The 11188-nt window shown below is 40.1% G+C and overlaps 1 protein-coding gene across 1 annotated transcript in view; it reads left to right on the top strand.

Annotated features, from left to right (window-relative positions):
• LOC103780504 (cytosolic carboxypeptidase 4-like) overlaps window positions 1-11188 on the top strand; it is a gene marked incomplete at both ends in the record, with an annotated part of 42883 nt that overhangs the window by 13743 nt on the left and 17952 nt on the right. The window contains 2 exons of the mRNA XM_008948191.1: window positions 756-900; window positions 4297-4450. Coding sequence (XP_008946439.1) covers window positions 756-900; window positions 4297-4450 — 299 coding nt within the window. The remainder of the gene's footprint in view (window positions 1-755; window positions 901-4296; window positions 4451-11188) is intronic.

The raw sequence follows: 11188 nt of genomic DNA, 5'->3' as shown, positions 1-11188 counted from the left end.
TATCCCTATTCCTCCCTTGGTGGAACTGACTGGTTGGTTTTTTTAGGGTATTCATATTTTCTAAATCTCCAGGCTTTCGCACAATATCTTCACATGGCATTGTTCAGGGCTGTGAATAGGTACCTGCATCTCTGAGTGAGGTAATTTGGATATTGGAAGGAATACAGTAATGTTAGCTGAATGCATTAGTTTAAATATGCCTGGACTCTGCTATATGAACTGATATTAGCTGTCTTATTTGCACCTTCACAAAAAGAAAGGCATTATTTTCCTGTGAGAGTGCTGCCATCCGCCAGCAGCATGTGACTAGCTGTGCCTGTGTGCCACACACAGTTCTGCCTTTTAACTCTCTCCTGGTCTTTGTGTAAATTCCAAGACACCTTTGAATCTGGAGGACCACCTTGGCTGGTGGTGCTTACCATCATAAATGTTTGCATCTGTGTAGTGGAGCCATGGTTTCTCTAACCTTCATTCTTTCATATAGCCTGCAGGTGCACCGGTGTGCTACTGGATGTTATTTTAGCACTGTGTTAAGTTCTTGTACCTATTTGTTGGTGGGATTGGATTGATTGTACTTGTACGGGGCCTTCCCAGCCTTGATACAATGACTGGTTGAGTTTGGAGCCCATCTACGGCATGAATTGAAATCTTGCTCAGGGTGCATGCTTCTCTGAATGCTTAGTTCTCTCATGGCTGCTCCAAACATGGATCTAGAAGTGAAAACCAACTACTTCCCCCTCTTTCTCCCCTTCCAGAAACCACTACCGCTGCAGTGCAGCTGCAGGAAGAGGCGCGAGGGGAAGATGCTACTACACGCTCACCTTCAGCATCAAGTTTCCTCATAAAGATGATGTCTGCTACCTGGCTTACCATTATCCCTATACTTACTCTGCAATGATGGTAATACTGATATGTCCATGTTGATAAGTTAATGGGCCTGACAGGTTGGAGCTGCTTGGGTATGTGTAGATTTTGAGATCACGTAAAGGACCGTTGATGATCAGTTAATGGTCATTAAGTTGTCACTGCCTTGTTTGCAGAGCTGCCAGCTCTGAAGCCCATAATGCTGTAGGAGAAAAAGGAATTTCTATGTGGGATAAGTTGGTTCTACCACTCATAATGCAAAACAAGGATGTCTCCGTTTGCTTAGGGTTGCAGGATCCTCCTCCTGGAGGGGTGGGAAGCAGGGGACTAAAGCTAACAGCAACTCAGAAGTGAAAGCTGCTCACTCCTTCTGATGGAGCGTAACAGCTCAGCTTTCAGGGCTGCACCCAGCAATCCTGCAGTGCTGGACCTCCTTTGAACGCTTGGTCAGGTGTTTCCTCTGTGTCAGTTGGACTGGCAGCAGGCATCTGTGACACCCCCACCAGTGCTGTCAGTGCAGATACTAAAAGAATAAAAGTTTATGCCATTAACTGAGTTGTACCAAGTTTGCTTCCTGGGGAAGGATTTGTTTTCTACAACCCTTTCTGGCCAGTAGTGGATGGTAAGAGAATTTTCTGGGATATGCATCCAGCATCCTTTCTCTATAATTGATGTAGGACACCACAAGGTCTGAAAGGAAGGTAGGATAAAAGAAGGGAAATTAATAGTTCTGGGATTAGCTTTGCTTTGTTGTTAAAGATGAAAAAGATGTTACTGCAAATGAAGGTGCACAGTTCTGGTAGCTCAGTTCTCCTTCCTTCTCCCCTCAGCTTCAGTTGTCAAACCTTTTTCTTTTGGGCAGTAAGTGTCAATATGGGTTGGCAAAGTCTGGGCTCACTCTATTTTTTATAATAGTATTGGATTGCCATTACCAGATATGAAAGATTATGTCTGAGGGAGACAATGTCCTCTCCCACCTAGGAGCCATGCTGCTTGGCATGCCAGCATAATTAGGCTTAGATTAATTCCTACTCAAACAACAGTCTCTTGTCAGCTGCTTTGCGTCCCATTATAGATGTTCAAAGATCCTGCTTCCAGTACCTGGGAGAGGGCCAGTCAAGCCTTCACAGTCCAAAATATGCCTGCCAGCTCACTTCTCATTAGGTTTATGGATACCAGTTACTTTCAAAATCAATGAAGAAGAGCAGTGGTGGGGTTTGACCTATAGCCTTGAAGGCATGTATATACTACAGTCTGCTGGGGAAAGGACAAACACAGTACTGAAGAATTGGGTAGAATTATTCACCACCATACTTTATTACTGAAATGCAGTGCCTCATCATTATTTTACTGTTATTGATTTCTATCTTCTGCTGGCACAAAAGCAAGAGAGACTTGAAGAGTTTGTATGCTCTGGGAATCTCTGAATATCTAACCTGCTCCTGAATGAATAGAATAGAGATGAAAAAAAACGTTATTCCTTGACTTGCAGGGCCAAGTCTTGAAGTATTTCACTGTCTCTTCAAATAAAATGCTCATTGAAGTTAAAGGAAATTTTACCCCAGAAAAAGTTTAAATGAACTTAGACTCAGCAAGGACCATGAAGTTTGGTAAATGGGAATTATGGATGGAAGATATTGGTAGATTATCAAGTTCAGCTCTTTAGCCAAAGCAAAATTGTTGCCTCTAATAATTCTGAAAAGCTTCTTTGCTTCAGCTAATTAAAAATGTCGAGTGATGCAATTTACACATTTCCATGTTACTTTAATTTCCACAGTAAATAAACTAAATCAAGTTTGCACACCAGTAGATTTCATTTTAAAGCATTTGTCTGTTGGTGAAGTATGTTGGTTTTACATATCAGTAATAAATTAAAAGTGATTATGAACCCAAGGGCTCAATTAAATACATAGTGCTTTGGGGAAGATGATAAACTTGTATATGGAGTTAGTATTTGAAAATGTTTTAAAATATCATATATATTTAATAGTTGCAGGCATATTTATAGGAAATACACATTGCAGAATGCTATTTGAACTGGATGCCATCTGCAGTTCATTACTTTTTGTCCATTAGTAATTACATTTATTTTATGAAGAGTAATTTATCTATTTTTACATCACAGTGTTAATTGTTTGGATATCTAGATGAAATCTCTGTGGCAGCTCTACCCAATTAAGTTTCAGTGGGCACCAAGAACATAAGTAAATTTTTATATTGAGTTCTCTGTATTTATATGAGATCGTTAGATGTCAAATAATTGAATTTACTTTATAAAGCGATATGCTAATTGTTTTATGATATAGCTGACTGTAAATTTCAGTTCTGTGTTTACATTCAAATGGATACTGGGAAAGCAATCTGAAAGATGTTGAGATCCTAGGTTTGAGGAACAGAAATGTCTTGTCCCATAAACATTGGTTAAAATTTAGCCTGGACTTGTATAGACAAAAAGACCACGTAGAGCTTGTTCAGTGAATTGATGTGTTTTAAAGTACTATTGGGACAAGTGTGCATTCTGTACTACACCTATTTCTACCAGTTGAGAGATGACTGGTGTTCCACAGCACTTACTACCCTGCAATGGGATTGCTTACACTGATTTTGGCACTTGTAATTACAGTGTAAACAGAGAACTACACGTCATCTGGTGTGTGGGTGAGAAGTGGTTCTGTGTCTAATGAGGCGAGCAGAATTTGTTCCAAAAAGCCTTTCGATTTTTTTTTTAAGCTGCCAATTCTTTTTCTTAAATTTCTCAAGAATCTGTTAGACTTCAGAATTGTTTAAAACTGACATAAACTTTGTAGAGGGGGGAATAAAATCTCCCTTTTCAAAATCAGTAACTGGAAAGGCGCTCTTCAAATTTCTCGCTAGTGATTGTACAAACTGTTGTTTCGATGTAAACTTCTTGGCTGTCTCTGGTGTGGAGTTATTGCTGAGCTTCACTGGCATGTGCTTGGCAACTAACCAGTCAGTTCTATAAACTCTCAAAGATGGTGAGTTTTCTCATGTTTCTACACAGTCCCTATTAAAATACAAGGAGTAGGCAATTCTCCTTCGGACGTCATGTATGCATAGGAATTCATTTGCACAAATAAGAAAAGTACATATGAACTGTTTGGGTAAAATCATAGAACAATTTGGGTTGGACCTTTAAAGATCATCTAGTCTAACGCCCCTGCAATGAGAAGGGACATCTCCAGCTAGTTCCTAGATTATTATATAAGAATCCTGCACAGCTTCAGTGAACTAGGATGTATTCTGAATGGCTCGTGTGTATCTGTGGGATGTAAAAGGTGATGATATTAACTGGCAGAAGAGAGAAGCTGAAAAATTAACAGGAGATTAAATTACTACCAATGATAACACAGCTACTGGAATAAAATCTGATTTTACAGACTGAACTCATTTATAAATCTGCTTCTTTCTCAGTCCCACCTAGATATGCTGGAACAAAACAGGAACCCCAAGAAGGTTTACTGGAGGCAGCAGACACTCTGCCAGACCCTAGGAGGGAATCAATGCCCATTGCTCACAATCACGGCCATGCCAGAATCTAAAAAAAGAGATGACTTGGAGCAATTCTGTAAGTAGCTAAATGAAGCACTAAAAAAGTTGCTGGTGAGTTGTGGTCATGTCAGCAGTGGCAATGACAACTTGTTTTGTGAATATGTTGATTTTCTTGTCCTTCTCATTTTGGGAAAAGATATGTTAATATGAGGAACAGCCAATTACATTGCTTTTTTAAAATTACAGATTTACACGGAAGAGGGAGGAGAGCTGACATAATTTTTTACTTCAGATTTTTCTTTAATGATCTGAACAGTTATAAAGCTCAATATAAAATATCTCCAGCAGCAAGAAACTGTGTTCAAGTAACCAATTCAACAAGAAATTTGATTGTGTGTCTGTTGATGTTCTATATTGAAGTGATTTATGTATTTTGAAGTCTCAAACTTGGGGAAAAAGAAAAGTGTAAGATGACTTTTTCCCAGCTGTGGACAGCAATTGAAGCCTTCTGGTGAAATTCCAGCTCCTCCAACATGCCTGGTAGATCCATCTGGACACAGTATAGCTCCTTGCAATCTGTCCAAGCCCTAACTGGTAGTGTGCTATCTAATATTAAATATTATAACTGCCATGTTGTATCTAGAGGTGGATATTTCTCATTGTGAAATCAAAGACTTCAACCTTGATTAACAAGATTAATAAAATGCAAGTTTCTGTAAACAACAGCAAGTAATAAGAAGATTCTGGTTACCATCATGTCAGGTCATCTTTGATTTGAGAGCCTAAATGACTACCTACATGTGGGTTGATTTTTTTTCTTGAGACAGTAATAAGTCATAAACTGTTTTTTTTTTTTTGAGTACTCTTCACATATGTATCACACAGGTTGAGAACTTTGAGGGAGTGTGTAAATTTAAATTATCTTAAGATCTTTTGGGATGTTAAGCAAATATATCATTATCTCACTGAGATTAGGCCAGAGGTTTCTCATTGCAGAATTCTCCTTCCAGCAGTATGTGGTGATATGTGAGTAGGACTCCTCATAGTGTCTATCCTGCATGTATAAACTAGAAGGAAGCTCAAATATCAGACTCAGTGAAAAATATTGCTATATTTCCTGGTTTCGGTTTAGAGAACAGTGACTGCAGTTATACTGACATTACAGGATGATAATCATGAGCTGCTATATTTTTATCATAATAATTTTATTATAAATCTAGCATTTACTCTAAATTAGCAAATTTCTGAAGAAGAACATGCTCTTCTAGGTTGAAATATTAAAGGAAAGTGCAGGCTACATGGAAATCCATAAGGTGTGTGCATGTACACAGCCTTAATGGTGGAAACTGGAGATAGTGTCAGAAAGAAAACTGGGTTGTTGGTGTTGCTATTACTAGTATTACTTACACTACAGTATTATATACAACACATGATTAGAGGGTTTAGCTGTGGTGGACACTGTCCATGCTGACATGAACAGATAATTCCTGCCCTTAAAGCGTTTTTTTTTCCATGGTAATGATGATATTGAAATGGAAACCAGTGGGTGAGAGGTGTGGTGGAGGAGGTTGGTTTTGTAAAGGTGCCTTTGGCAGGCTGCAGTTGGTCACCTGGATAGATGTTAGATATTCACAGCAATTCTTAAACCTCATGGCAGAAGGTCTTAATGGGGCAACTGAAAGAAAGTAGGCTGTAATATCTTCTTTGAGGATGGGAGCCATCCAGAATGGATGTACAGTGAACAAGTTTTTCTGTCCAAGAGGGTATGCCTTTCCAGTGAAGGTACAAAGCAAAAGCTAAGCTAATGTTTGGATTAATCACAGCAAGGACTTGGAGTGGGTCCATCACATGATGAAAGTGCTAAACACCTAAGTGTTAAAGCACCTTTGGCTTTGAAATGACTTTCTAATAGGTGTGTGTATATAAACCATGCATGATCTTCAGGGCTAACCCTAAACTGAAGCCTTATTGTGTCAAATGTGGTACAGCACAGGACAATGGATGGTCCCTGTGCATGCAGGACGTGCAGCCTATATGCCAGACCAGTGAGAGACACAGATGCTGAAATGAGGATCATGAGCAAACAATAACACAGAACTGACCAGTGCAGGAATACCCCAAGAGTCACTTTGCTTTTAGGGAGTATCTTGGCACAAATGTGATAATATTAAGAGGCATTGTCGTTCCCTGGAACACTGTATTCTCAGAGCATATCAGAATGCATTGTGCAAGATAGCCTGGCAGGCTTTCAAAGGTCATTACCCTGTCTGTGAAGACAAGAGTTGGCTTACTTATTCAGCACAGATTTGCTGAAAGATTCATAAAGGATCTGTGAACAATTTGGACAGATACTTGTTTTGAATGCTTCAGGCTGTTGTAATATCCAGTATTTAGGTTCAAATCCCAGTTATGTGGCTGAAGTCCTCTTTATTTTCAAGAGAAAGAAATATCTCTGGTTTGTGATATTACATGAATTCAGTGGGACCTTGTCATTCTGACCCAAATGCCCTGAAATCATGTGCCACTAATCTCTTCCTCTGAAGCTTTGCAACACAGTAATACCAAGGACTTCCTAGATTTATCCATGAACCAACTGAACTCAGTCAAAAAAGAACATGGAGAAAACCCAGCTGTCTGAACTGGAATAGAAATAGGGGAAAAGAGTGCCAAAGCAAGACAACACAATTTCTCTCAAGTTTCCAAGACTATAACAGTAAACACCAATGCTCTTAGGTGGTGAAAATATTTGTTGTTTTATCAAGGGGAAGAACAGCAAGGCAGCACACCATGTTTTATGCTGTGGGGATGCCTCTAGGCAAATCTGAATAGTCACGTATGTGCTTATTTTCCTTAAGCAGCTTGGATAATTATGGCTTTTGGGGACACAGCCTAATTTGTGCTCCTCTGTGTGGCTTTGATCAGCACGCACTTCTCACTTTCCTCATCTTCTATGATGTGCCCTTCTTGCTCCAAAGTGGTTTGGCTGAAGGAAGGACCTCTTTGTCAATATTTTCCACACTAAAAACAACTTAAAAGGAACAACTTAGAGCTAAAAATGAAGGAGCCAAAGAGTGGAGGTTTTCCCCCTAATAACTCCTGCTGGTTTGTACAGTCTCCATACATATGCATTTAATCCTGAGAAGTGATGTGGATCTCCAGCACTGGGGAACTTGGCAAATGAGTAATGAATAAAAATGGATACCCCTTGTTCTTTCCTTCTGGTTCTGGCCAATTCATAGTTTTGATGAGCTATAGTCATTTTGCTTATAGTTGCTATAGTCAACTTCGTTATTTCTCCTTTGTACCCTTGTTAATCTGAATCTTTAAAGTTTCTTTTTCAATACCACAAAGGGCACAGGTAAAACACAAAACTCACCAGGATGATTGTACTTAAATGCTCTAAATCCTTCTTCAGGATAGATACATGGGGAATAGCAAAAATCACTGCTGAAGAGGTATTGGGTGGGTGAGGGGTGTTAGGAGGCCAGCGATCAGCCCAATTGGAGTGTGGTGGGAAGGAGTTATTACAGTCCTGGAGGTGCCAATAGAGTGGAGGCAGCCCAGGGACAATGAGGGCATGGCATGGCATCTTCCGTGTCAGCTCTGCTTTATTTTCCTTGCTCAACTCTTGCAGATTGGTCTTGTCAGCCTTTTGATTAATGTGGCCCTAGGATGGTTAAATTTGTCTGAGTTAAATTTATTAACATGCACCTTGTTAATAGGAAGCACAAGGCATGGACAGGCACTGCACATTCAGTGCATACCGAAGGGAAGAAAAATGGGCTGCTGTTTTCCTTCATTACGCCTTGTTTATGTGAGGCTTTGATAGTCACTCCAGGCTCCTTGCTCTTGCCTCTCTTTCTGTCTCCCATTTATGTGATGGTGGCGTACTGAATAATTCTTATTAAATGTGCAGTTCTGAAATTGATATGTAGAAAGCAAGAGTGAGCCAGGAACTCTTTGGCTCTCTGTGCTTTGCATCTTGGTCCTGTAACAGCTCAGTTACAAGCACAACTTCTGTTCACACTTTAAACTTGTCCTTCACTGCCATCATATGAAGACTGAGCTTCCAGCAAGTAGGGATGTCTTTACTACTCATTCTAATTGCAGTAACCCCCATAGTCTTGTGATAAAGATAAACCCATTAGTTTCCCATACTGACTGTGTGTGGGAAGCACCAATGATGAGATGAAGGGACTGCTTTTTGTCTCCTCCCTTATCTGTCTTCTCCATATTCCTCTTTCTCTCCTCCTTATTCCTTCTTACAAAGTTAGACTTTGCAGATTTGACCTTCCATATTATGTACAGAGTTTTTCTTCAGAATACTGTAGCTCTTCTCAGAATCATTTAACTCCCACCCCCAAAAAACCCTTCCAAATCGGCAAGAGAGTTTTCTGTGAGCTTGCATGGGTTGTGAGCCTGCATGCTCCACCTGCTTTGGATATTGGATCATCATATGTAAGCCTTTCAAAAGGAAAGAAGTCGAGGAGTGGAGAGGGAAGGATGGGCATGCATTTTCTCTTTGGTGACATTGTTCCTGGCTGTGTTAGGTCTAGCATTAGACAGTGCCTGATGAGAGTTAAAGGGACTTTTGAAGGGAGAGAAATTCCCAGCATCTTTGACAGCGTTCTCAAATTAATGCAGAAACAGTGAGAATTGTAAAGCTTTCACTCTTAGTGCCAGCTCCCTCCTCAATGAACTTAATAGGTGCTTGCAGAGCTCTGAGTTTCTTGGGTTTGCCATACACAGCCCTGTTGAAGGCAGTGTTAATGGCAGGCACAGGTACTCAGTAAGTTTGCAAACTCTTGATTCACAGTGTTAGGCCTGCAAATGTGGAGTATGTAACTGTGTTCTTTTAAACTCCTTGGCAGACAGCTGACTAGACCCTGCAAGTCATAGAATACTGTTGTACACGGCAGAGCAAATGGAGAGATTGACTCTTCAAAGAAGTGTAAGCAAAAGAGATCTAAGCACTCATATACAGGTGATAATAAAATTATTTTCTAGTTAAGAAAGTAGAGGACACAAATACATTGTTAATGTTAACAGAGTGATGGAATTAAAACCACCGAAAGCAAGAGGACTGATCAGAGGAGAGTTTACACTGTGCTGTTTTGAGCTTGTTCTATGAGCGTTCCTCAGGAGGTGTTTCCTGGCCCTAGGCTGAGTTGGGTTGGGTTAGCTCTTGCCTTTAGTTAGAGAAGGGAAAGGGGAGGACATCTCTGGAGCAGATGTAGTTGATGTAGGTGCCATTGTGGTTAGTGCTAAGCGAGAGGATTAACTGAAATAGTCCCCAGGAATTCCTTACAGGAATGAAAATCTTGATGGGTTTAAGGTGGTGGCATAGCAGTGCACTGCTTCAGATGGTAGCTGCCAGGATGGCTGCATCCTCAGCTGAAAGACATGAGCATCGTATATGCCGTGGGGGTTAATCCTGCATCCACTGAGAACAGTGTCACTCTGCAGAGTGGGGTGGGACAGTCATTGTTTATGGTAGCACAGATAAAGTAATTGCAAAACTCTCTTCATGGTGGTTGTGATTCCTGTAAATAATACAGATTATGCAACATGTTATGAATATTTCCCCCAGTCAACACCAGAAGAGTTTCCTTTTAGCAGTGTATAGCATATAGAGCTGAATTTGGGGTTTAAAGTTAAACCTGAATGTCCCAACTAATTAGCAGCAGTGGTGAGGGAAATTAAAATATGACACTAGCAAATGGACTTTCATCCGTAGTAGCCATCACTTTGAGTTGCTCTTCTGTCATCACATGTCCTTTCCAGGCAAGGCTGGGGAAAACATTGTGAATATTGTCATGAAGAGATAATGGCACCTGCTTATCTTAAATGTAGTCTTTCAGGGAGTCAAAACGTATCTTCTGTCTGAGTCTAAACATCTTTCTAAACATGGAAAGAGTAACATTCTGGGGGTAGGTATGACAGGATGCTTGTGCCCTTTGAATCTGTAGGTGCTCCTAAATTTAGAATGAGAGATAAAGTGGGATTAATGAGGTGTGTTTACTTGGGCTCATGTTAAGCCTATAGAATCAAGATGTGGTTGCTGGGAGAACTACTCTAATATTTCTCAGTTTGCTTGTATAAGATATTTAGAGGGTTGTTTTGCAACTTTGATCTTTTCTTTAAAAGAAACAAGCCCTTTACCTTTAAGTATAATTTACAGCAAAGAGTAATTCCTAAGCAAAGGACAGCAGAGGATGTGAATTGCAGAGGCCACTTATGCAGGATACTGGGAAATAATGATTGTGTGGAAAATGTACACATTTTAATTAAGCACATTGATTAAATCAATATGATTCAAACATCTTAGTGCTCCAATCAGCTTAATCTCATTAAATGTAATTCAGGCCTCGATAATTGATTAATAATGCATTATAATTTATGAATTATTGACTCCAAGTTATTATAACTGCCTGCTCCCTGCGTGGCAACCAGTGTTGCATGTTAATTATGAAAGGTTCAAGCTCTCTTCTCTTGAATAACTTTTTCAAAGCTGGAAATTACATATCTTTTAGTGAAACAAATCAAATTAGATCAACGCCTTATAGGAGTTAGTCTGCCCCAAAGGAAAACGCACTCTGTAAAAGAAACTCACATCTAGTAGTGTCAAAATAGGGTGGTAGAATGTCCTGCTTTGATTGGTAATGATGTTTGAAACAGCCAGAAGAACTGCCTGTAGCAATTCAGCTGGAGTGCTAACCTGGCACTGTGCTGGTTGGAAACAGTTCACAACAGTAAGGGCATCTGTTCTTCTAGTGCTCTGCCTCCTCCAGCACACAGGCACACAGCAGAGCCA

The sequence above is a fragment of the Merops nubicus genome, unplaced genomic scaffold (assembly GCF_000691845.1).
Source record: "Merops nubicus isolate BGI_N331 unplaced genomic scaffold, ASM69184v1 scaffold17069, whole genome shotgun sequence".
Lineage (NCBI taxonomy): Eukaryota > Metazoa > Chordata > Aves > Coraciiformes > Meropidae > Merops > Merops nubicus.
Note: the sequence above shows the minus strand (reverse complement) of the source record. Positions and strands in the feature narration are given on the sequence as shown.